Source organism: Salmo salar, chromosome ssa25, assembly GCF_905237065.1.
Source record: "Salmo salar chromosome ssa25, Ssal_v3.1, whole genome shotgun sequence".
Taxonomy (NCBI): domain Eukaryota; kingdom Metazoa; phylum Chordata; class Actinopteri; order Salmoniformes; family Salmonidae; genus Salmo; species Salmo salar.
In genome coordinates, this window is record NC_059466.1 from 37,035,929 (window position 1) to 37,063,355 (window position 27,427).

The following is a 27,427-nucleotide window of genomic DNA, read 5'->3' on the forward strand; positions in this document are numbered from 1 at the left end:
AAGTGAAAAAAAACCCAATAAAAATGAACAGTTAACATTACACTGACAGAAGTTCCAAAAGAAAAAAAACATTACAGATGTCATATTATGTGTATACAGTGAGGAAAAAAAGTATTTGATCCCCTGCTGATTTTGTACGTTTGCCCACTGACAAAGAGATGATCAGTCTATAATTTTAATGGTAGGTTTATTTGAACAGTGAGAGACAGAATAACAACAAAAGAATCCAGAAAAACGCATAACAAAAATGTTATAAATTGATTTGCATTCTAATGAGGGAAATAAGTATTTGACCCCTCTGCAAAACATGACTTAGTACTTGGTGGCAAAACCCTTGTTGGCAATCACAGAGGTCAGATGTTTCTTGTAGTTGGCCACCAGGTTTGCACACATCTCAGGAGGGATTTTGTCCCACTCCTCTTTGCAGATCTTCTTCAAGTCATTAAGGTTTCGAGGCTGACGTTTGGCAACTCGAACCTTCAGCTCCCTCCACAGATTTTCTATGGGATTAAGGTCTGGAGACTGGCTAGGCCACTCCAGGACCTTAATGTGCTTCTTCTTGAGCCACTCCTTTGTTGCCTTGGCCGTGTGTTTTGGGTCATTGTCATGCTGGAACACCCATCCACGACCCGTTTTCAATGCCCTGGATGAGGGAAGGAGGTTCTCACCCAAGATTTGATGGTACATGGCCCCGTCCATCGTCCCTTTGATGCGGTGAAGTTGTCCTGTCCCCTTAGCAGAAAAACAACCCCAAAGCATAATGTTTCCACCTCCATGTTTGACGGTGGGGATGGTGTTCTTGGTGTCATAGGCAGCATTCCTCCTCCTCCAAACACGGCGAGTTGAGTTGATGCCAAAGAGCTCCATTTTGGTCTCATCTGACCACAACACTTTCACCCAGTTGTCCTCTGAATCATTCAGATGTTCATTGGCAAACTTCAGACGGGCATGTATATGTGCTTTCTTGAGCAGGGGAACCTTGCAGGCGCTGCAGGATTTCAGTCCTTCACGGCGTAGTGTGTTACCAATTGTTTTCTTGGTGACTATGGTCCCAGCTGCTTTGAGATCATTGACAAGATCCTCCCGTGTAGTTCTGGGCTGATTCCTCACCGTTCTCATGATCATTGCAACTCCACGAGGTGAGATCTTGCATGGAGCCCCAGGCCGAGGGAGATTGACAGTTCTTTTGTGTTTCTTTTGTGTTGTCACCTTCTCACCAAGCTGCTTGGCGATGGTCTTGTAGCCCATTCCAGCCTTGTGTAGGTCTACAATCTTGTCCCTGACATCCTTGGAGAGCTCTTTGGTCTTGGCCATGGTGGAGAGTTTGGAATCTGATTGATTGATTGCTTCTGTGGAGAGGTGTCTTTTATACAGGTAACAAACTGAGATTAGGAGCACTCCCTTTAAGAGTGTGCTCCTAATCTCAGCTCGTTACCTGTATAAAAGACACCTGGGAGCCAGAAATCTTTCTGATTGAGAGGGGGTCAAATACTTATTTCCCTCATTAAAATGCAAATCAATTTATACCATTTTTGACATGCGTTTTTCTGGATTATTTTGTTTTTATTCTGCTCTCACTGTTCAAATAAATCTCTCATTTAATAATATATATATTTATCTCTCTCAGTAATCTCTCTCTCTTTCTCTCTCTCCTTCTCTCTCTCTCTGTCACTCACCAATTCTCTCAGTATCAACTTCTTTATTTCTTCCTATATTTTCTGTATTTTTCTCTCCTTTCCTCTCTCTCTCTCTCTCTCTCTCTCTCTCTCTCTCTCTCTCTCTCTCTCTCTCTCTCTCTCTCTCTCTCTCTCTCTCTCTCTCTCTCTCTCTCTCTCTCTTTCTCCCATTGTGTGGCAATGGCCTTGAGAGTATTTCAAGACGCCCTTCATCATTCTTCACATCTTTGTCTCAGTTGGAATATTGTTCCACCACATCTTACACGCAGCTTCTCAAACCAAAGACGAGAAAAACATGCCACAGAGAGTCTGCCTTTTGTCATCATGCCTCGGCTAAAATAATACAGATCATTTCACACATGGAACCTCTTAAAATCTGGGAAAATATAAAATTTGTTTGCAGAGATGGGATCTCTATTTCATCTCCCTGTCAGTTAGTGTGGAGGTGTATAGCATTTTAAATGTTAATATTGCATTATTTACAGGTAATATATTGACTTAAAGGTTATTGGCAGATGAGATGGGCAAATAAAGTGGATCTTTGAAGAGGCTTGATTTACATGTACCCACATGTCCCCAACACCAAATCGGTTGTTTTAAAAACCTGAGTCCTTTGAGCAGCACTTGTTAGTGAAAGCCAAATGATACGCAACACACACCAGCAACTGCGATCCTCAACGCAACATAAAAACATGCAGAGCTCAATGATTTTTTGCAATTCACTGTACGCCTCGCAACATGTTTGGCTTATTTTCATATTCACAGTGTGCTTCCTCACCGCATGGCAACAACAAAAACAATCCATCGTTGCCTGAGTGAAATCTTTGGCCTCCAACTTGTTTTGGTTGTTTGTCACTTGGAGTGCTGACATGCTCACAATGACTTTTTGTTTTCACAGGGTTAGGTTGTAATACAGGATCATAGGTCATTATCACACCTACCACCAACTGGGATCTTCAACACAACATAAATAACGTGTAGGGACCAGTGATTACCCAGCAATGAATTTACAGCCATCAACAGACTTCTGTCCGGCACATCTAATGTGCTTCTTGTGTGTTAAGTCAAACGACACCGCTGGTCCTGCTCACATTGCCCTGCCCTATGCTTTGACCTCTTTCTCCCCTCTCTCTCCAGATTAAATCTTGCGACTTGTGATGGCCGGCCGCCCAACAACCTGCCCGCTCGACCCTATCCCCTCCTCTCTTCTCCAGACCATTTCCGGAGACCTTCTCGCTTACCTCACCTCGCTCATCAACTCATCCTTGACCGCTGGCTACGTCCCTTCCGTCTTCAAGAGAGCGAGAGTTGCACCCCTTCTGAAAAAACCTACACTCGATCCCTCTGATGTCTACAACTACAGACCAGTATCCCTTTTTTCTTTTCTCTCCAAAACTCTTCAGCGTGCCATCCTTGGCCAGCTCTCTCTCTCAGAATGACCTTCTTGATCCAAATCAGTCAGCTTTCAAGACTGGTCATTCAACTGAGACTGCTCTTCTCTGTGTCACGGAGGCTCTCCGCACTGCTAAAGCTAACTCTCTCTCCTCTGCTCTCATCCTTCTAGATCTATCTGCTGCCTTTGATACTGTGAACCATCAGATCCTCCTCTCCACCCTCTCCGAGTTGGGCATCTCCGGCGCGGCTCACTCTTGGATTGCATCCTACCTGACAGGTCGCTCCTACCAGGTGGCGTGGCGAGAATCCGTCTCCGCACCACGTGCTCTCACCACTGGTGTCCCCCAGGGCTCAGTTCTAGGCCCTCTCCTATTCTCGCTATACACCAAGTCACTTGGCTCTGTCATATCCTCACATGGTCTCTCCTATCATTGCTACGCAGACGACACACAATTAATCTTCTCCTTTCCCCCTTCTGATAACCAGGTGGCGAATCGCATCTCTGCATGTCTGGCAGACATATCAGTGTGGATGACGGATCACCACCTCAAGCTGAACCTCGGCAAGACGGAGCTGCTCTTCCTCCCGGGGAAGGACTGCCCGTTCCATGATCTCGCCATCACGGTTGACAACTCCATTGTGTCCTCCTCCCAGAGTGCTAAGAGCCTTGGCGTGACCCTGGACAACACCCTGTCGTTCTCCGCTAACATCAAGGCGGTGACCCGATCCTGTAGGTTCATGCTCTACAACATTCGCAGAGTACGACCCTGCCTCACACAGGAAGCGGCGCAGGTCCTAATCCAGGCACTTGTCATCTCCCGTCTGGATTACTTCAACTCGCTGTTGGTGGGGCTCCCTGCCTGTGCCATTAAACCCCTACAACTCATCCAGAACGCCGCAGCCCGTCTGGTGTTCAACCTTCCCAAGTTCTCTCACGTCACCCCGCTCCTCCGCACACTCCACTGGCTTCCAGTTGAAGCTCGCATCTGCTACAAGACCATGGTGCTTGCCTACGTACCTTCAGGCTCTGATCAGTCCCTACACCCAAAGAAGGGCACTGCGTTCATCCACCTCTGGCCTGCTCGCCTCCCTACCTCTGCGGAAGCACAGTTCCCACTCAGCCCAGTCAAAACTGTCCGCTGCTCTTGCACCCCTATGGTGGAACAAGCTCCCTCACGACGCCAGGACAGCGGAGTCAATCACCACCTTCCGGAGACACCTGAAACCCCACCTCTTTAAGGAATACCTGGGATAGGATTAAGTAATCCTTCTAACCCCCCCCCCCCCAAAAAGATATAGATGTACTATTGTAAAGTGGTTGTTCCACTGAATATCATAAGGTGAATGCACCAATTTGTAAGTCGCTCTGGATAAGAGCGTCTGCTAAATGACGTAAATGTAAATGTAAACATCAGATCAACTAGGGCCATTGGCTGGTATTGCTTTCTTTAAAAAGACAATGCAAGAGAGTTAACGATCCCGTCTATTACAGTGCTACATGTTCAGCTCCTTTTCATCTTTTCAGTTGTGTGCTTCCTCACAGCACGGCACCTCACAGCACCTCTCTTTGAACAGGTTGTGTCCTGCTTGTTGAGGTTTTCCTTCATGTTGACCCGCTGTGTTCTGTGAATCATCAGGTTCTGTGCCACTGTCCAATCACCGCCAGCTACACCAGCCAACAACATCAGTGTTCCACCACACCTAAACATGGGGGAACTCAGAGAGCTCACCTCTAAAGCAATGCTTTGATACCTAGAGGTGAGTGATTGTCCATACTACGGATACTGTGGATTCTGTATATGGCTTTAGTATGGTGTGTGTCTTATTTGGCTTTGCCCATTAACGTGTTACGTAAAGTATTGTTGTAGCTGCTTTAGCTATCATCAAGGCCTTCCTTCTCTGTTTGACTAACGTGTCTTGTCAGTAGACATGAATATGTTTCTCTGATGTAATCGTGCAGGATATTGTACTATTGTGATTTGTGATGGTAGTGTGATTTCTATTCCGCCTTGATGAGCTTGTACTGTTCTGCCATTGTGTGGACTCTCCATACTCTCTGCTATTCATACATGTGTGTGATTGTGTGCATGTCTGTGTACACGGGTTTATGTGTATGTGCTTGTCCAACTGCATGTGCTTTAGCATGTATAGTGTGTGTGTGTGTGTGTGTGTGTGTGTGTGTGTGTGTGTGTGTGTGTGTGTGTGTGTGTGTGTGTGTGTGTGTGTGTGTGTGTGTGTGTGTATGTGTGTGTGTGTGTGTGTGCTTAATCATGCCTTGTGTGTATGAATGTGTGTGTGCGTATGCTTAAGCATGTCTTGTGTGTAGGGTGTGTGTGTGTCTGATCTAGACTTGTCTGAATCTTCCCTCCTGTCATGTGTTAGCGGTGGACGTGTAATGAGGTTATATATCACTGAGAGACTGGAGGCTTTCAGCAGGGAGCATGCACCCACCCACTCACACAATCAGAAACACATTGGGCTTCTCTCCCTCTCCCAAATCCCAAATTCTTACTCACAATCCCAGCAGCACTGACTATAGTACTGTTTTCCCCACACAACCGTCCAGAAAAGATCTGCTGATTGCCTGAGTGAAATCTTTGGCCTCCAACTTGTTTTGGTTGTTTGTCACTTGGAGTGCTGACATGCTCATGATGACGTATGTTTGCGCAGGGTTAGGTTGCAATACAGTATCATACGTCATCAGTGTGTTTGGACTCGTTGTGGTATGGTATTCCTCCACTTAATGTCACAACAGATCACTAAACAAACAATATTTTTCTGTGAAAGGACCCCAGTGTTTCACTCATGTTTTACCATAACACAGATTCAAGACAGTGATGTAAGTCAAACATCTCACCAGATGTGGATCACCGGTGTCTGTGAGTGTGGAGGTGTGTTTCTGGTTTTTAGGTGCATTAGTCACGCTTAGGACTGAAGAATAATAAACAGGAAATGACTGACCCAGTTACCTGCAACAGAGAAAGAAAGAGACAGTGTCACGCCCTGACCTTAGAGAGCCTTTTTATTCTCTATTTTGGTTAGGTCAGGGTGTGACTAGGGTGGGTACTCTAGTTGTTGTATTTCTATGTTGGCCTGGTATGGTTCGCAATCAGAGACAGCTGTCTATCGTTGTCTCTGATTGGGGATCATATTTTAGGCAGCCTTTTCCCACCTGTTTGTTGTGGAATCTTGTCTATGTCTAGTTGCCTGCGAGCACTACATTAGCGTCACGTTTCGTCTTGCGCGTTATTGTTTTCTGTGAGTTTCATCTAATAAACATGTGGAACTCTATGCACGCTGCGCCTTGGTCCGACCATTATTACAACGACGTTCGTGACAGAGGATCCCACCACCTACGAACCAAGCAGCGTGCCCAGGAGGAGCAGGGATCCTGGACTTTGGAGGAAATAATGGCAGGAGACAAAAGCCTGCCATGGAAGCAGGCGGAAGCAGCGAGGGAGCAACAACAACGACACCGGGGTTCGCGGAAACGAAGGAAGCCCGAGAGGCAGCCTCAAAAATGTTTTTTGGGGGGGCACACGGGGTGGTCGGTGGAGCCGACGTGTGAACCAGAGCCAGTCCACACGGGGTGGTCGGAAGAGCCAAGGTGTGAACCAGAGCCAGTCTGGGAGAGGAAGGTGAACTTGGAGGGGAGTGAAGGGAGTGAATCAGAGACAGTTAAAGAGTTGATGGGGAAATTGGAGGAGAGAGTTATGAGAGAGCTGTTGTGTTGGTGCATGAGGCACGACATTCGCCCTAAGGAGCGTGTCCTCAGTTTAACCTGTTGAGGACAGACGTTCCGCTAGCGGAACCCCGTTCCGCCTGCGGAACCCGTAGCCAACAGCCAATGGCATCGCACGGCGCGAAATACAAAACCAACTAAAATACCACAATTACATTTTATCAAACAAACAACTATTTTACACCATTTTAAAGATAAGACTCTCGTTAATCTAACCACATTGTCCGATTTCAAAAAGGCTTTACAGCAAAAGCAAAACATTAGTTTATGTCAGGAGAGTATCCTGCCAAAAATAATCACACAGCCATTTTCAAAGCAAGCATATATGTCACAAAAACCAAAACCACAGCTAAATGCAGCACTAACCTTTGATGATCTTCATCAGATGACACTCCTAGGACATTATGTTATACAATGCATGCATGTTTTGTTCAATCAAGTTCATATTTATATCAAAAAACAGCTTTTTACATTAGCATGTGATGTTCAGAACTAGCATACCCACCGAAAACTTCCGGTGAATTTACTAAATTACTCATGATAAACGTTCACAAAATACATAACAATTATTTTAAGAATCATAGATACAGAACTCCTTTATGCAATCGCGGTGTCAGATTTTAAAATAGCTTTTCGGCGAAAGCACATTTTGCAATATTCTGAGTACATAGCTCGGCCATCACGGCTAGCTATTTTGACACCCACCAAGTTTGGGACAACCTAAACTCAGAATTACTATTAGAAAAATTGGATTACCTTTGCTGTTCTTCGTCAGAATGCACACCCAGGACTTCTACTTCAACAACAAATGTTGTTTTGGTTCCAAATAATCCATAGTTATATTCAAATACCGCCGTTTTGTTCGTGCGTTCAGGTCACTATCCGAAGGGTGACGCGCGCGCGCGCATTTCGTGACAAAAAAATTCAGAATATTCCATTACCGTACTTAGAAGCATGTCAAACGCTGTTTAAAATCAATTTTTATGCTATTTTTCTTGTAAAATATCGATAATATTCCAACCGGGCAACGTTGTATTCATTCAAAGGCTTAAAGAAAAAAATGGAGTAGTCTCGTGACCGCGCATCTCCAGTGTCACTGTCCCCAGGCTGACCACTTACAAATTATCCTGCTGTTCTTCGCCCAGAGACAGCAAACACCCCATTCCACTTTCTGGCGGCTTTAGAGAGCCAATGAAAGCCTTAGAAAATGTCACATTACAGCACAGATGCTGTATTTTTGATAGAGATGCAACAGAAGGACAACAAATTGTCAGACAGGGCACTTCCTGTATGGAATGTTCTCAGGTTTTGGCCTGCCATATGAGTTCTGTTATACTCACAGACACCATTCAAACACTTTTAGAAACTTTAGAGTGTTTTCTATCCAAATCTACTAATTATATGCATATTCTCGTTTCTGGGCAGGAGTAGTAAACAGATTAAATCGGGTACGTTTTTTATCCGGCCGTGAAAATGCTGCCCCCTATCCCAAAGAAGTTAATGCTACCTGAGTCAGCTCTCCGTACTTGTCCTGAGGAGCGTGCTAGCCGTCTGGTGAAGACTGTGCACCAGGTCTCCAATACGCCTCCCCAGTCCTGCACATCCTGTGCCAGCTCTACGCACTCACCCTGAAGTACGTGTCCCCGGTCCGGTACATCCAGTGCCTGCTCGCCGCACTCGCCCTGATGTACGCCTCCACAGCCCAGTACGTCCTGTGCTAGCTCCCTGCACTTGCCGTGCAAAGGTTGTCATCTGTCCAGGACACATTGTGCCAGCTCTACACTCCAGACTTCCAGTGCGCCTCCACAGCCCGGTAAGCCCTGTGCCAGCTCCATGCACCAGACCTCCAGCGACGGTCCCCAGTCCAGAGCTTCCGGCGACAGTTCCCAGTCCAGAGCTTCCGGCGACAGTTCCCAGTCCAGAGCTTCCGGCGACGTTTCACAGTCCAGAACCTTCAACGACGATCCACAGTCCGGAACCTCCAACGAAGGTCCACTGTCCGGAACCTCCTGAGACGGTCTGCGGTCGGGAACCTCCTGAGACGGTCTGCGGTCGGGAACCTCCTGCGACGGTCCGCTGTCCGGAACCTCCAGAGACGGTCCGTAGTCCGGAACCTCCAGCGACGGTTCCCGGTCCGGAGCCTCCAGCGACGGTTCCCGGTCCGGAGCCTCCAGCGACGGTTCCTGGTCTGGAGCCCTCTGCGACGATCTACGGTCCGGAGTCCCCGGCGACAATCCACGGTCTGGTTCCTCCGGCGACAATCCACGGTCTGGTTCCTCCGGCGATAATCCACGGTCTGGAGCCTGCGGAGACGATCCACGGTCCGGTTCCACAGAAGCGGAGGGATCCGCGAGCGGAGCGGGGTCAACGTCCCGAACCGGAGCCGCCACCGAGGCTAGATCCACCTCTATACAGACAACACCATTCTGTATACATCTGGCCTGTCTTTGGACACTGTGTTAACAAACCTCCATACGAGCTTCAATGCCATACAACACTCCTTCTGTGCCTCCAACTGCTTTTAAATGCTAGTAAAACTAAATGCATGCTCTTCAACCCGCACCCTCCCGCCCGACTAGCATCACTACTCTGGACGGTTCTGACTTAGAGTATGTGGACAACTACAAATACCTAGGTGTCTGGTTAGATTGTAAACTCTCCTTCCAGACTCATATTAAGCATCTCCAATCCAAAATGAAATCTAGAATCGGCTTCCTATTTCGCAACAAAGCATCCTTCACTCATGCTGCCAAACATACCCTCATAAAACTGACTATCCTGCCGATCCTTGACTTCAGTGATGTCATTTACAAAATAGCCTCCAACACTCTACTCAGCAAATTGGATGTAGTCTATCACAGAGCCATCCGTTTTGTCACCAAAGCCCCATATACTACCCACAATTGCGACCTGTACGCTTTCGTTGGCTGGTCCTCGGTACATATTCGTCGCCAAACCCACTGGTTCCAGGTCATCTATAAGTCTTTGCTAGGTAAAGCCCCGCCTTATCTCAGCTCACTGGTCACCATAGCAACACCCACCCGTAGCACGTGCTCCAGCAGTTATATCTCACTGGTCATCCCCAAAGTCAACACCTCCTTTGGATGCCTTTCCTTCCAGTTCTCTGCTGCCAATGACTGGAACGAATTGCAAAAATTCTTATATCTCCCTCACTAACTTCAAGCATTGGCTGTCAGAGCAGCTTACCGATCGCTGCAGCTGTACACAGCCCATCTGTAAATAGCCTATCCATCCAACCAACTACCTACCTCATCCCCATGTTGTTTTTTGGTTTTTTTTCCTGCTCTTTTGCACACCAGTATTTCTACTTGCACATCCTCATCTGCACATCTATCACTCCAACGTCAATTGCTAAATTGTAATTACTTCGCCATTATGGCCTATTTTTTGCCTAATCTCCTTCCTTCATTTGCACACACTGTATACAGATTTTCTATTTTGTTATTGACTGTATGTTTGTTTATCCCATGTGTAACTCTGTTGTTGTTTTTGTCAATACCGCTTTGCTTTATCTTGGCAAGGTGCAGTTGTAAATGAGAATTTGTTCTCAACTGGCCTACTTGGTAAAGTAAAAGTGAAATACATTTTTTTTAAAGAATGGGTGTGTGTGTCTATGCTCATACATTTGTATCTGTGTGTGTGTGTGTGTGTGTGTGTGTGTGTGTGTGTGTGTGTGTGTGTGTGTGTGTGTGTGTGTGTGTGTGTGTGTGTGTGTGTGTGTGTGTGTGTGTTGAAACTGAGGAGCTGCGAAAATATTTGCGGGAACATTCCATACATCATATTTTCCACTGTGCTGTCCAGAGCCATTAGTGTTCCTCATGTCCATTCTGGCAGGAAAACCAGCCTTGCACGAGACTACCCGAGATTCTACCCGCCAGTCACATGATACAGCTCAACCAATAGAATAGTGTTAAAGGTTCAGAGGTCATATGGTTTGCCCAACCATTGTCCAATGAGGAAGCAAGTGAGTGATGCTGAAAATGTTTAGAATATACAGTAGAATTTAACTTTTACTTTAGAGTGAAGGCATGAACCATGCTACTTCGAACAAGGATTTCACAGAGGACGTAATGAAAATGCAGGATTCATCAATAGTTTCTATAGAATCATCGATAATCATACTGTAGGCTATTGTGTATTCCCAAATTGGCGTAAATTGCTATGTGGAATTTGTAGGTGGAGAATCTAGAATTTGGAGGTGGAGAATCTAGAATTTGGAGGTGAAGAATCTAGAATTTGGAGGTGGAGAATTCTAGAATTTGGAGGTGAAGAATCTAGAATTTGGAGGTGGAGAATTCTAGAATTTGGGGATGAAGAATTCTAGAAATGTGTGGAGGACAAAATGTGAAACTGAAATGGAAAATTGGGACCCAATACCAGGTATCAGCAGATTAAAACGAAGAAGACGGAAAATATCCAAATAATTGTCTTTTTCCATTCTACATAATCACAACCTGGTCCAAGTGGGGAAACTTACAAACCCAAATGACTCTGGTAAGCTGCGAAATACTGTCTGCCTTTGTGTGTGTGTGTGTGTGTGTGTGTGTGTGTGTGTGTGTGTGTGTGTGTGTGTGTGTGTGTGTGTGTGTTGTGTGTGTCTGGGTGTGTGTGTGTGTGTGTGTGTGTGTGTGTGTGTGTGTGTGTGTGTGTGTGTGTGTGTGTGTGTGTGTGTGTGTGTGTGTGTGTGTGTGTGTGTGTGTGTGTGTGTGTGTGTGTGTGTGTACTGAGGCAGCAGTAAACATTTTCCACCTTATAGATATTGGGAAACACACTGATATAAAACAAAGGAAAAACATTTTGATGAAATATTGTGAGTTATAAGGTGAGGCCTGTCTTGTTTTGGTTAATTAAGGTCGGTTGGGGCGCTTGGGGAACGTTTTTCCACTCAAGTGGTGATTCTCCTCCACAGTCACAGAGGATGAGTCTATAAATCTGTGAATGGATGAGAGGCAAAATAGCCTGAAGGAGACGTACACACTCTCACATGCACAAGCGCGTGCACACACACACATCTTGAGTGTGTTCGTGTGCATGCATCAAATCAAATCATATCATATCTGTCACATGCTTGATAAACAACAGGTGTAGACTAACAGTAAAATGCTTACTTATAGGGCCCATAATAATAAGACAAGGAATAAATACACAATGAGTAATGATAACTTGGCTATATACACGGGTACCGGTACCGAGTTGATGTGCAGGAGTACGAGGTAATTGAGGTAGATATAGATATATAAGGTAGGGTTAAAGTAACTAGGCAACAGGATAGATAATAAACAGTAGCAGAAGCATATTTGATGAGTCAAAATACTTAACGTGAAAAGGGTCAATGCAGATAGTCCGCGTAGCTATTTGGTTAACTATTTAACAAACTACACTGAACAAAAATATAAATGCAACATGCAACAATTTCAAAGATTTTGCTGAGTTACAGTTCACGTAAGGAAATCAATCAATAGAAATAAATGAATTATGCCCTAATCTATGGATTTCACATGACTGGGCAGGGTTGCAGCCATGGGTGGGCCTAGGAGGACAACAGCTCTGGTGGACATTGCTTCAGTCAGCATGCCAATTGCACGCTCCCTCAAAACTTGAGACAGCTATGGCATTGTGTTGTGTGACAAAACGGCACATTTTAGAGTGCCTTTTATTGTCCTCTGCACAAGGTGCACCTGTGTAATGGTCATGCTGTTTAATCAGCTTCTTGATATGCCACACCTGTCAGGTGAATGGATTATCTTCACCTAGGAGAAATGCTCACTAACAGGAATGTAAACAAATTTGTCCAAAACATTTGAGAGAAATGTGCTTTTTGTGTGTTATCGAACATTTCTGGGATATTTAATTTCAGCTCATGAGACATGGAACCAACATGTTGTGTTTATATTTTTGTTCAGTGTATTTAGCAGTCTTAGAGCTAATTTATGCTTGATCCGAAATGTGATCGGAGGTGCCGTATGGATGGTGTGACACAATTGTGGAGCCTATGGAGGCATGCAGAGGCCAAATTGAGCTCTGTACCACATCACCGTGTGCCTCTCAAATTCTGTAACAATGCAGAGGGCTCCCGTATAGCTCTGCATTGACATAATTGGTTGACGGTAGGTGAGATCAGGAGGTACTGTATAAACACAAACTCACTTCCTTGACAACTTCCTTCACAACAGCTCTGTGCTGCTCAGCAAATCGCAAGAAGTGTGAATGCCCTGACATCTGCAGAGGCTGTATCACCGTAAATGCTGCACGTCCAATGCAGACATCGGATTGACCATGCTGCGCCTTTTATGGCTTGGGGGTTAGAAGCTGCTCAGGGTCCTGTTGGTTCCAGACTTGTTGCATCAGTACTGCTTGCCTTGCGGTAGCATAGAGAACAGTCTATGACTTGGGTGGCTGGAGTTTTTGCCAGTTGTTAGCTGTCTCGTTGTCGTCGGTGATTAAGCCAACCACCATTGTGTCGTCAGCAAACTTAAGGATGGTGTTGGAGTCGTGAGCAGCCACACAGTCATGGGTGAACAGGGAGTACAGGAGTGGATTAAACACACACCCCTGAGGGGCCCCCGTGTTGAGTGGTAGATGTGACACTCACCACCTGGGGGCGGCCCGGCTGGAAGTTCGGGATCCAGTTGCAGAGGGAGGTGATTAGTCCCAGGGTCCTGAGCTTAGTGATGACCTTGGAAGGCACTATGGTGTTTAACGTTGAGCAATAGCATATAGGTGTTCGTCTTGTCCAGGTGGGAGGGGATAATGTGGAGAGCAATAGTGACTGCGTCATCTGTGGATCTGTGGGGCGGTATGTGAATTGGAGTGGGTCCTGGGTGTCTGGGATGATGGTGTTGATGTGAGTCATGACCAGCCTTTTGAAAGTGTTTCATGGCTACAGATGTGAGTTCTAAGGGGGCGATAGTCATTTAGACACGTTACCTTGCGTGCATGTGTGTGCGCACGTGTGAGTTTGAAGTTTTCCAGCAGCGTGGCTCTGGTTGGCAGGTGGGCCTGATGATTCTGCAAAAGGCTATAAAATGGAGGAAAGGAACAACCAATCAGTGATTACTAAAGCAGAACAACGTGTCTCACCTACATGGTTCTGCTCTCTGAAATATCACTTCTTTCAGCAGAGATGCAACTACTATACTGAACAACAATATAAACGCAACATGTAAAGTGTTGGTCCCATGTTTCATGAGCTGAAATAAAAGATCACAGAAATGTTCCATATGAACAAAAAGCTTATTTCTCTCTAAATGTATTTCTCTTTTGTGCACTAATGTGTTTACATCCCTGTTAGTGAGCATTTCTCCTTTGCCAAGATAATCCATCCACCTGACAGGAGTGGCATATCAAGAAGCTGATTAAACAGCATGATCATTACACAGGTGCACCTTGTCCTGGGGACAATAAAATGCAACTCTAAAATGTGCCGTTTTGTCACACAACACAATCCCACAGATGTCTCAAGTTCTGAGGGAGCATGCAATTGGCATGCTGACTGAAGCAATGTCTACCAGAGCTGTTGCCAGATAATTTAATGTTAATTTCTCTACCATTAGCCGTCTCCAAAGTCGTTTTAGAGAATGTGGCAGTACATCCAACCGGCCTCACAACCAGAGACCACGTGTAACATCGCCAGCCTAGGACATCCACATCCGGCTTCTTCACCTGCAGGATCGTCTCAGACCAGCCACCCAGACAACTGATCAAATTGTGGGTTTGCACAACCAAAGAATTTCTGCGCAAGCTGTCAGAAATCATTTCACGTAAGCTCATCTGCGTGCTTGTCATCCTCACCAGGGTCTTGACCTAACTGCAGTTCGGAATCATAACGGACTTCAGTGGGCAAATACTCACCTTTGTTGGCCACCGGCACACTGAAGAAGTGTGCTCTTCACGGATTAATTCCGGTTTCAACTGTACTGTGCAGATGGCAGACGGTGTGTATGGTGTCGTGTGGGCAAGCTGTTTGCTGATGTCAATGTTGTGAACAGTGTCCCATGGTGGAGATGGGGTTATGGTATGGGCAGGCATAAGCTTCAGACAATGAACACAATAGTATTTTATTGATGGCAATTTGAATGCAAAGAGATACCATGACAAGATCCTGAGGCCAATTGTCGTGCCGTTCATCCGACACCATCACCTCATGTTTTAGCATGATAATGCACAACCCAATATAGCAAGGATCTGTACACAATTTCTGGAAGCTGAACATGTCCTAGTTCTTCCATGGCCTGCTGTCACGACTCCCACTGAAGGTGGCGCCCCCTCCTGCTCGGGTGGTGCTCGGCGGTCGTCGTCACCGGCCTACTAGCTGCCACTGATTCCTTTTGTTTTCCCCCCCTTTCTGTTATTGTTTGCACCTGTCCTTAGTTGGGTTGATTAGCGGGGCTATATTAGCTAGTTGGCCCGCCTGCTCTTTGTGCGGGATTGTTTCTCATTTGTATTGCTTGTGTATACGCTGTTGGTGTTTTGCGCTAGTGCGTGTTTTTGCGCCGACTGTGTTTGTCCCCTGTGTTTGGGGCACTTTGTTTTGTGTGCGCTCATATTGCTATTTGGGGTGGCTTGTGTTTTCGCCGTTGGGCTCATTAAAAGCCATTACCCGATATCGCTGCTTCCTGCGTCTGATTCCTCTCCCACAACGCTCAAGCCTTACACCTGCATACTCAGACATGTGACCCATTGAGCATGTTTGGGATGCAGTGTGTTCCAGTTCCCGCCAACATCCAGCAACTTCACACAATGAAGAGTACGACAACATTCCACAGGCCACAATCAACAACCTGGTCAACTCTATGCGAAGGATATGTGTCACGCTGCATTAGGTAAATGGTGGTCACACCAGATACTGACTGATTTTCTGACCCACGCCCCTACCATTTTTTGTGACCAACAGTTGCATATCTGTATTCCCATACATGTGAAATCCATAGATTAGGGCCTAATGTATTTATTTCAGTTGATTTCCTTATATGAACTGTTGTTTCATATAACAAATTAATTGTTCATGTTGCATTTATATTTTTGTTCAGTGTAGATCACCATAGGATTGACTATATAGTACATCAGTATCCATCTGACAGACATACACACACTGGCACCAGGCACACAGACACGCAGTATAAGCACATACTTGTAGACAAGTGTTTCTGACCTCAAAGGAATCTGAGGTCAGAGGTGGGGTGTCAGAGGTCAGGGTCACGAATAGCTCCGGACATTGTCTGACAGGTATATGGCTATCTTGAAATAAACAACATTCCACTACAGGTTAGCTGGATAGCATGGATAAGGCCTGGAGAAGGTTAACAAAGGAAATATCTTAAGAACAAAACTGACAGATGCTATGGGAACAGTTATCTTGTCTTCCCCGGAGTATGTGGAACATTGACTAGATTGGATGAAAACTCTGTGTCTCAGATTTAAATCAAAGGCACCTGTCTCACTTCAGAGGTTTCACAACATTTTAGAGTACTTTGGACATTTTTGTTGGCACAGCTTTAGTCCAACCCCTCTCTATTTTACCCTCCCTCCCTCGTTCTTTCTCTCTTCCTCCACTCTCTCTCTCCATTTCTCCATCCATCCCTTTTTTACCCTCCCTCCCTCGTTCTTTCTCTCTTCCTCCACTCTGTCTCTCCATTTCTCCATCCATCCCTTTTTTACCCTCCCTCCCTCGTTCTTTCTCTCTTCCTCCACTCTGTCTCTCCATTTCTCCATCCATCCCTTTTTTACCCTCCCTCCCTTGTTCTTTCTCTCCCTCCTCCCTCTCTCTCTGGCCACCCATCCTTTGCCCAGTACAGAGGGACAGAGGTGGTATTGTGCTGTACAGAGGGAGTCTTGGACATGGCTTTTGCAGCAAAGACACGGTTATGTAAGCTGAGCTCAGACAACGCCATCCTGCACTCACTGTTCTGTCTCTTCCTGTGGCTTCATCACTGATCACCCTCACAGACTACATGGGGAGAGGATGAGTGGGAGGGAGATGTAAGGAGGAGGGAGGAAGTGGAAGGAGGTGGTTAGAGGAGGAAAAAGGTTGGAGGAGGTAGAAGGAGGTGGAGGGAGGAACAGCAGTTGAAGAGGTTGAACAGGGGGACGGGGCTTGGCCAGGTACAGGGGCAGGATAGTAAAAAGTTCCCCATTGTCCTCAGATAAACCCTGACACACCAGTCTATGGCTGGCTTACTGGACAGGACAAAGAGACAAAGAATCAACATTTTTACAACCTTAACTATAGCCATTTTGTGATCTGACTAAGTCTTTAGTCCTTGATGTCTAATGCAAATTAACAAAGACATTGTGTATTTTCCTATTTTGTTCTAAATATAGTTGTTTCTCATTTATAAGCTCTGAATAATAACATTTAAAGGAAAGTAGTCTGTTGCACCATAACACGTCCCACTGGGCACAGATGTCAATTCAATGCGTATTCCACATTGGTTCAACGTCATTTCAATCAACGTTAATTCAACCAGTGTGTGCCCAGTGGGATATCTTTATGTGAATATTGACTCTGTAGCACCATAACACATACCTTTATATGGATATTGGAGAACGAAGCCTGTGTCCTGGAATATGACAGTGCATAGGGACTTCCTGTTTGAATAGACCCGCCCCCTCTGCCCAAGCCTAGTTCCTGTCTCGTGTGATGGCATGTGGGATGGAACCTCAGTGCCAGAGGGGCGGAGCTCCTGGTAACACACCCCATCCCAGAGGCCTGGTTCTGGCAGAACTTTGCTGGACGACTGACTGCTGGCAGTCTGGACCCAGACAGACACACACATGCACACGCTCAATCACATGCGCTTACACACACGCGCACATGTGCCCAAGTATGTACGCAAGCACACACTCACGTTACCACGCACGTTACCACACACTCACTGTGCCCAATGGTGATAAACATTGATGGATGAGTCTGCAGTTGAAAGGCACTTTTATGGTGCAGCACTAATATACCAGCACGTGTTTGTGATGGGTGGGTGACATGTTGCCAAAATGCCATGTTTGGGGGCTTGCTCATAGTTACGTGCATGAAGTGACCAAAGTTGCACGTGTTAGTGGCGCGTTTTGGGGTTTGGTACAGTAGAATGAGTTGAGATTGTGTGAGAGAGGAATGAGAGAGGAATGAGAGAGGGATGAGAGAGAGATGAGAGAGGGATGAGAGAGGGATGAGAGAGGGATGAGAGAGGGATGAGAGAGGAATGAGAGAGGGATGAGAGAGAGATGAGAGGGATGAGAGAGGGATGAGAGAGGGATGAGAGAGGGGTGAGAGAGGGATGAGAGAGGAATGAGAGCGTGATGAGAATGGAAGACTCTTACATAACCTTACAACTTTGGGCTAAATTAAGAGAGAGGTAAAAAGAGTGGTAGAGTGAGGGATAGGAAAGGAAGGAAAAAGAAGGAGGGAGACAAAGAAAGGAAAGGGAGAAATAGAGAATAAGTGCAATGAAAAATCAGCAAGAGCTTTATGGATAGAAAACAGTGGAGTTGTGGACATCGTAGAAAAAAACATGCAGAAAGAATGAAAGTGGGATGAGAGAGCGAGAGAGAGAGAGAGAGAATGAGTGGGTGTGACAGAATGTAAAAGAGCTCTGTTCTCTGTGGGAGAGTGAGAAAAAAGAAGGAGGTGTGTTTGCCTCCCTGTGTCCCCTCCCTCTGTATGTATATATGCTGCAGGCTGGTCTCCCTGGATCCCAGAGCACAGCATAGAGTCCCAGAGCAACCATCCCCTCAGCCCCAGACAGAGCCTGTCCAGTGTGCTGCACTAGTCCTGAGACCCACCAGCTCAGAGAAGTAGTCCAGCCACCAGAGACAGTTCTCAGAATCACACAGACCTAGGAGAATGACTTTACTGTTCTAGTTCTACTGTTCTAGTCGTATACCAGGCTCAGTCTGTGAGCTAGTCCGGAGCTGCTTGATATTTACACTGAAATTCTCCAGTACTTTAGTCCAGTGGTTCACCTTAGTCCTCCTCTTAGTCCTGAACTGAGATCCTTTAGTGGAGCACCTGAGCAGATCTACACAAGTCACGTGTATCTAGTGAGACCCACCAGCCAGTCCTTTTTACCTGAGACCTCTGCAGATCAGCTACAACCATGCAGCGTTCACACACCTTCCTCCTCTTCCTCCTCTTCATCGTTGGGATGGTGCTAGCCAGCTCGTCCACGGCTCGGAGAAGCAGAGGTAGGTGACATCTGCATCATCATCATGGCCATGATGAACCCTTACAGTTGACTTCTGATCAATACAATGGTATTTGAATTGCTTGGCTTGCACTAAACACTTACAGTCGATTCCTGGTCAATACAATGAAAATGACAGGACTTTAATAAGAACTGGTGAAATAGAGCACACAGCCTGCAGTTATCCAATGTTTACTTATCAAGAGTTGACTGTACATCAAATAGCATGAATATATGCCTTTTTTATTGGAATTCTGTCTTGCCTATCACAACGACAGTTAGCCTCAGATGAAGTAAATGAAATGTGAATGCAGGTGAATGAAATGTGGACACCCCATACTATGATCACATTACATTTTATGATGCTGACCGCTCAGTTTCATGTAGAATTGTTGGACCAAACTGGAGACTGGTATTTATCATCATCAGATAGGGCTAATTATCAACCTACAACTGGATCCTGTAGTGATTATGGGTTCATATAATATTGTTAGACATCATTTTTTATCCTTTATTTAACTAGGCAAGTGAGTTAAGAACAAATTCTTATTTACAATGTCAGCCTACCGGGGAACAGTGGGTTAACTACCTTGTTCAGGTGTAGAATGACAGATTTTTACATCGTCAGCCCGGGGATTCGATCCAGCAACCTTTCAGTTACTGGCCCAACGCTCTAACTACTAGGATACCTGCCGCCCAATTATTGCTTTGTTGAATCTATGTCTGGACTATGACTGTTATTGTAATGCTTGCGCTGAGACTATGTCCGCTGAGACCATGCTCAAAACAATGGGCGTACTTCATGCTATGTGGTCGTGGTCTAGGTACACTATGATTAATGCTATGCAATTGTTATTATAAACTGGGTGGTTTGAGCCTTGAATGCTGATTGGCTGACTGCCATGGTATAACAGACCGTATACCATGGGTATGACAAAACATTTATTTTTACTGCTCTAATTACGTTGGTAACCAGTTTATAATAGCAATAAGGCACCTCGGGGGTCCGCGTTGCATCGTGCTTCAGAACAGCCCTTAGCTGTGGTATATTGGCCATATATTGGTATATTGGCCATATACCACACCCCCCAGGCGCCTTATTGCTTAATCATACTGTATGTTGGATGGTATGTGATGTGGTTGTTAATGTATCATGTGTTATTGCATTTGACCGTTATCACACGGCAGCCGAAACGTGCTGCCCTGCAAATGTTACCGTGACAACCACAGGTGGCCGTTGCCTTGCCCCATATTGCCTGAAAAGCTAGTGGTTCTGTAAATGTGTGCCTAGACACATGCACTCAATTGAGAGATAAAGTTTGCCCTATAGGTACACAGTAGAATACAGTACTCTGTGTCTTCTGTATGCCTACTGTACATCATGTTGAAACTCCATGGACTGTCTTTCGTTGACCGGGAGCAAGGTGTTCCAAGGTGTTCACTATTCACAACTGGCCATGTCCAAAATTGTGCTCGTACTGGATTTTTTAAGAGCCACGGGAGTTTGTCCTATTTCCGTGAAACAAGGTGGGCAGGCGAGGGTAAGAGAGGTTAACTCCTACTAATAGTGTCCAGTCTTTACAAATGAAAGTGTTTCCAGGTTACAGGTCAGGATTGTGGCAGTTTGGTCCTTTTTGCAATGTGCCATGTTGTTGATGCACTTTATATCTCTTTGTGCATGTTAGGTGTATTAAATACTGATGAAGACAGCATGGCTGTTGAAACGATGGTATTAAATTCTTGCATCTGAGCTCCTACAGTGTGAGACTCTCCTTTAATTTTTCAGTTGTATGTGCTCTTACAGCCTGAGGGATGGAGGGGTGGATAAGAGAGCTAGAAAGATAGAGGGATGAATAAGAGAGCTAGAAAGATAGAGGGATGGATGAGAGAGGGCTGGACAGATGGAGGGATTGATGAGAGAGGGCTAGACAGATGGAGGGATGGCTGAGAGATAGCTAGACAGATGGAGAGATGGCTGAGAGAGGGCTGGATAGATGGAGGGATTGATGAGAGAGCGCAAGACAGATGGAGAGATGGCTGAGAGAGGGCTAGGCAGATGTAGGGATGGCTGAGAGATAGCTAGACAGATGGAGGGATGGCTGAGAGAGGGCTAGACAGATGTAGGGATGGCTGAGAGATAGCTAGACAGATGTAGGGATGGCTGAGAGAGGGCTAGACAGATGGAGGGATGGCTGAGAGATAGCTAGACAGATGTAGGGATGGCTGAGAGATAGCTAGACAGATGGAGGGATGGCTGAGAGAGGGCTAGACAGATGTAGAGATGGCTGAGAGATAGCTAGACAGATGTAGGGATGGCTGAGAGATAGCTAGACAGATGGAGGGATGATTGGAGAGCAATGGAGGGAGACGAAGGAAGGGAGAGTTGGGAAAAGAGAAAAATATTTTTGCCACCGGAGAAAACAGCTGTAGTTGAGCCAGATGTGGGAGATATAGTATGAGATCAGGTGGACCAGTGCAGATGATAGTGTGGGAGAGTTAGCCCAGGCACGGCTCTCACTAGCTGGGCTGTGATGTAAAGCTCTCCTCCCTGAGAACCTGGAGCATGGCTGGCCCATGGCCAAAGGTGTGGTGCAGTGGTGTAAAGCCCCCTAAAGCTTATCAAGCCCCACCCCCTCCCCTGTCCCCCATTGGAGTTATGTGATCCTGTAGGTGAGGCCTCGCTCTTTTTGTTCTGAGGCGGAACCATTCTTCCCCAGCTCTTCACCTTCTCATTTTCAGGATGGAAACCTGAGAGCCAAACACCAGCAGAGCTACATAAAATCAACTTCAGCTAGAGAGCCCCACAGTCTTCAACTAGACTACAGCTAGAGAGCCCCACAGTCTTCAACTAGACTAGAGCCACAGAGCCCCACAGTCTTCAACTAGACTAGAGCCACAGAGCCCCACAGTCTTCAACTAGACTACAGCTAGAGAGCCCCACAGTCTTCAACTAGACTACAGCTAGAGAGCCCCACAGTCTTCAACTAGACTACAGCTAGAGAGCCCCACAGTCTTCAACTAGACTAGAGCCACAGAGCCCCACAGTCTTCAACTAGACTTAGAGCCACAGAGCCCCACAGTCTTCAACTAGACTAGAGCCACAGAGCCCCACAGTCTTGAACTAGACTACAGCTAGAGAGCCCCACAGTCTTCAACTAGACTAGAGCCACAGAGCCCCACAGTCTTCAACTAGACTTAGAGCCACAGAGCCCCACAGTCTTGAACTAGACTACAGCTAGAGAGCCCCACAGTCTTCAACTAGACTAGAGCCACAGAGCCCCACAGTCTTCAACTAGACTTAGAGCCACAGAGCCCCACAGTCTTCAACTAGACTACAGCTAGAGAGCCCCACAGTCTTCAACTAGACTAGAGCCACAGAGCCCCACAGTCTTCAACTAGACTAGAGCCACAGAGCCCCACAGTCTTCAACTAGACTAGAACCACAGAGCCCCACAGTCTTCAACTAGACTACAGCTAGAGAGCCCCACAGTCTTCAACTAGACTACAGCTAGAGAGGCCCACAGTCTTCAACTAGACTACAGCTAGAGAGCCCCACAGTCTTCAACTAGACTACAGCTAGAGAGCCCCACAGTCTTCAACTAGACTACAGCTAGAGAGCCCCACAGTCTTCAACTAGACTACAGCCACAGAGCCCCACAGTCTTCAACTAGACTACAGCTAGAGAGCCCCACAGTCTTCAACTAGACTACAGCTAGAGAGCCCCACAGTCTTCAACTAGACTTAGAGCCACAGAGCCCCACAGTCTTCAACTAGACTACAGCTAGAGAGCCCCACAGTCTTCAACTAGACTACAGCTAGAGAGCCCCACAGTCTTCAACTAGACTACAGCTAGAGAGCCCCACAGTCTTCAACTAGACTTAGAGCCACAGAGCCCCACAGTCTTCAACTAGACTACAGCTAGAGAGCCCCACAGTCTTCAACTAGACTACAGCTAGAGAGCCCCACAGTCTTCAACTAGACTACAGCTAGAGAGCCCCACAGTCTTCAACTAGACTACAGCTAGAGAGCCCCACAGTCTTCAACTAGACTACAGCTAGAGAGCCCCACAGTCTTCAACTAGACTACAGCTAGAGAGCCCCACAGTCTTCAACTAGACTACAGCTAGAGAGCCCCACAGTCTTCAACTAGACTACAGCTAGAGAGCCCCACAGTCTTCAACTAGACTACAGCTAGAGAGCCCCACAGTCTTCAACTAGACTACAGCTAGAGAGCCCCACAGTCTTCAACTAGACTACAGCTAGAGAGCCCCACAGTCTTCAACTAGACTACAGCTAGAGAGCCCCACAGTCTTCAACTAGACTACAGCTAGAGAGCCCCACAGTCTTCAACTAGACTACAGCTAGAGAGCCCCACAGTCTTCAACTAGACTACAGCTAGAGAGCCCCACAGTCTTCAACTAGACTACAGCTAGAGAGCCCCACAGTCTTCAACTAGACTACAGCTAGAGAGCCCCACAGTCTTCAACTAGACTACAGCTAGAGAGCCCCACAGTCTTCAACTAGACTACAGCTAGAGAGCCCCACAGTCTTCAACTAGACTACAGCTAGAGAGCCCCACAGTCTTCAACTAGACTACAGCTAGAGAGCCCCACAGTCTTCAACTAGACTACAGCTAGAGAGCCCCACAGTCTTCAACTAGACTAGAGCCACAGAGCCCCACAGTCTTCAACTAGACTTACAGCCACAGAGCCCCACAGTCTTCAACTAGACTACAGCTAGAGAGCCCCACAGTCTTCAACTAGACTACAGCTAGAGAGCCCCACAGTCTTCAACTAGACTAGAGCTACAGAGCCCCACAGTCTTCAACTAGACTTAGAGCCACAGAGCCCCACAGTCTTCAACTAGACTACAGCTAGAGAGCCCCACAGTCTTCAACTAGACTAAAGTTAAAGAGCCCCTAAAACACAAAACCTGCCCAGTAGTGTGTGAATGTGTGTGTTTTATGTACTGTATGTGCATACAGTGGGATCATAGTAGTCAATGTCCCTTCAAACAGAGGAAGGAGAAGAACAAGTATAGAAGGACATGAAGGGGGAGGAATCCAAAAACTAAGAATACAAAACAAGCTGCCAAGAGGACCTAGTTTGGCAAGATTAACAACAAACGTGACAATGATTCCAAAGCTACACACACACACACACACACACACACACACACACACACACACACACACACACACACACACACACACACACACACACACACACACACACACACACACACACACACACACACACACACACACAGTGAATTTGCATTTCTGCGAGAGCACTGAGCTCAACCACTGACAGGCCTAATGACCTCCTCCCTCTCCCAGAGGATTATCCATCACCAGTGATGAGCCGGGATGGCCGTTGTGAAGCCCAGTCGCCTCCAGTCAATGTTTCCGCTCAGTCTCTTCAGTCTAAGGGAGGCTCTATGATCCAGCCATAGAGGAATACAGTGTGATCAGAGTGGGAGGGTTTATTGTGTCTTGTTGTGCTGATGGATTGATGGATTGTCTGGTCCACTTTTTGTGGTGATTCACTATCAGTATGAGGTGGAGGTTTCATCTCTTGATCAAGAAAGGATTGTATTTTAGGATTGTGTCGTTTCTCTGATGTGCTTCTACACCTGCATTGCTTGCTGTTTGGGGTTTTAGGCTGGGTTTCTGTACAGCACTTTGAGATATCAGCTGATTAAAGAAGGGCTATATAAATACATTTGATTTGATTTGTTGAAGTGTGCGAGTGGAGAAAGTTGCTGTAGTAAACCCCATGATAACATGGTGATAGGCAGAGCTCTCCTCCATAAAAACAAAACATCTAACTGATCTTCCCTCTTAGTAACCACTTGGATGAATACTGCAGCTATGTGGGAAATGTGCATTAGTTATCACCTTCTAATAACATTCAGATGACATTTATGAAAGAATGTATGATTTATTGATCTATTGCATAATTAAATAAGTGTGCGTAGCTGCTGAGACCTGGAACAGAGTGTGAAGCACACTGCACACACTGTGTCCCTGTCACAACATGTGGACTACATTTTCTCAGATGAAGAGCCAATTAGCTATCTCAATGGTTTTATCTGAACATTTCACATGACGTTTCTCTCATACCTGTGTAGTAACATATATGGTAACACAATTGTTTAGTAATATGTTGTTGCTATAGGTGTGAGCTTTTCACCTGGTGCAAATGCTTAGTAATTGTGGCCCTAGATGGTCAAAGGCATGCCCTATCCATGAGGTCCATCAAGGTCAAAGAGTCAATTGGTACATTCAACTGAAGTATTTATTCGTTACATATAACAGGGTGCTGGTAAGTTCAGGTCCATGATTACAGATGGCTATCTACAGGTCTGCTGCCCTCAGTACAAGCCTAGGTGTTTGTGTGTGCGTGTGTTTGTTATGAAGATGAATATGGTCCTCAAGCTGTAAGTCAGTGGTAACAGTGACAAAGCTTTGGTCAGTTTGAACATTCTGTTACGTTGGAGATGTTGGAATTTAAAGATGATAATCCGTCATTCTTAATCCTCACTGCCTGTATCCAAGACGATAACAAAATCCTCTTCCTTATCTGTGCTGTTGTTGGCTAATATTCCTTTCTAGTCTCATCTGTTCTTGTGGCTTGGCTGTGAACAGCTTTAATTTTAATTCAGACTGTAACACAATAATTGTGGAATAAGTCAAGAGGTATGAAAACTTTCTGAAGGCACTGTAGATGATTGGGGTAATGACTGTCCATTTATAAACATCCAGTCATTTCAAACTGGAAATACATATAGATAAGCCTGATAGTCCCTGGTGAAGAACGGCCAAACTGTTGGGGTTTGGACCAGGTTCTTAGATGACTGAGACAATGTTTGCTTGTTTTGGAGTTGGAGAAACGCAGCCTGACGTTTCCAAATGTTTCATACACTGGAACCCCCCCCCTTGGAGCCAAAGCAAAAACCAATCCCTCATTGTTTGTTCTGAAATATTGAGGAGAAAAAAAAACAAATGCAGTTTTGATAGAAAACACACAGTTGGCAAAGCTTGAGGCTATTTATCAAAACCATGGTTTCCCCTCATTTCTGGCCAACCTCTATGTCTCTGGCGGCTGCTGGCAGTGTGTGTATATTTATTTTTTCAAAAGCATGTTCCACAATTTCAACTTAACTATTTAGTTTGCCCTTAGATATCTCACTGCAGTTTGCAAAATGCACATACTGTATAATGAAGTAAAATACGTGACCGACTAGCTCGATTCAGTCTTACACTGCCTTCAGAAAGTATTCAGACCCCTTGTCTTTTTCCACATTTTGTTACTTTACAGCCTTACTCTGAAATGGATTAAATAAAACACTTTCCTCAGCAATCTACACACAATACCCATAATGACAAAGCAAAAACAGGTTTTTAGATTTTTTTGGAAAATGTATTAAAAATAAAAAATAAAAATAACTTATTAAATAAGTATTCAGACCTTTTGCTATGAGACTCGAAATTGGGCTCAGGTAAATCCTGCTTCCATTGATCATCATTGCGATGTTTATACAACTTGAATGGATTCCACCTGTGGTAAATTCAATTGATAGGACATGATTTGGGAAGGCACACACCTGTCTATATAAGATCCCACAGTTGACAGTGCATGTCAGAGCAAATACCAAGCCATGACGTTGAAGGAATTGTCCGTAGAGCTCCGAGACAGGATTCTGTCGAGGCACAGGTCTGGGGAAGGTTACCAAAAAATGTCTGCAGCATTGAAGGTCCCCAAGAACACAGTGGCCTCCACCATTCTTAAATGGAAGAAGTTTGGAACCACCAAGTCTTTTTCTAGAGCTGGCCGCCTGGCCAAACTGAGAAATTGGGGGGGGGGTCCTTGGTCAGGGAGGTGACCACGAACCCGACAGAGCTCTAGAGTTCCTCTGTGGAGATGAGAGAACCTTTCAGAAGGACAATCCTTGATGAAAACCTGGTCCAGAGTGCTCAGGACCTCAGACTGGGGCGAAGGTTCACCAACAGGACAACAACCCTAAGCACACAGCCAATACAATGTAGGAGTGGCTTTGGGACAAGTCTCTGAATGTCCTTGAGTGGCCCAGCCAGAGCCTGGACTTGAACCCAATCGGTACATCTCTGGAGAGACCTGAAAATAGCTGTGCTGCGACGCTCCCCATCCAACCTGACAAAGAACAATGGGAGAAACTCCCCAAATACAGGTGTGCCAAGCTTGTAGCTTCATACCCAAGAAGACTCAAGGCTGTTATCGCTGCCAAAGGTGCTTCAACAAAGTACTGAGTAAAGGGTCTGAATACTTATGTACGTAAATGTGATATTTCATTATTATACATTTTTTTTATTAGCAAACATTTCTAAAAACCCGTTTTTGCTTTGTCATTATGGGGTATTGTGTGTAGATTGATGAG

General features: G+C 45.8%; 1 protein-coding gene across 4 annotated transcripts in view; it reads left to right on the forward strand.

Moving 5' to 3' along the window:
* The first annotated feature begins 18,510 nt into the window (after positions 1-18,510).
* LOC106586705 (target of Nesh-SH3) overlaps positions 18,511-27,427 on the forward strand; it is a 48,458-nt gene continuing 39,541 nt past the window's right edge. For 3 of the 4 annotated variants that reach the window (XM_045707492.1, XM_045707493.1, XM_045707494.1), the window contains exon 1: positions 18,511-19,011. In XM_045707492.1, coding sequence (XP_045563448.1) covers positions 18,924-19,011 — 88 coding nt within the window. In that variant the 5' untranslated portion in view covers positions 18,511-18,923. The remainder of the gene's footprint in view (positions 19,012-27,427) is intronic. The other variant, XM_014174254.2, reaches the window with a different exon arrangement.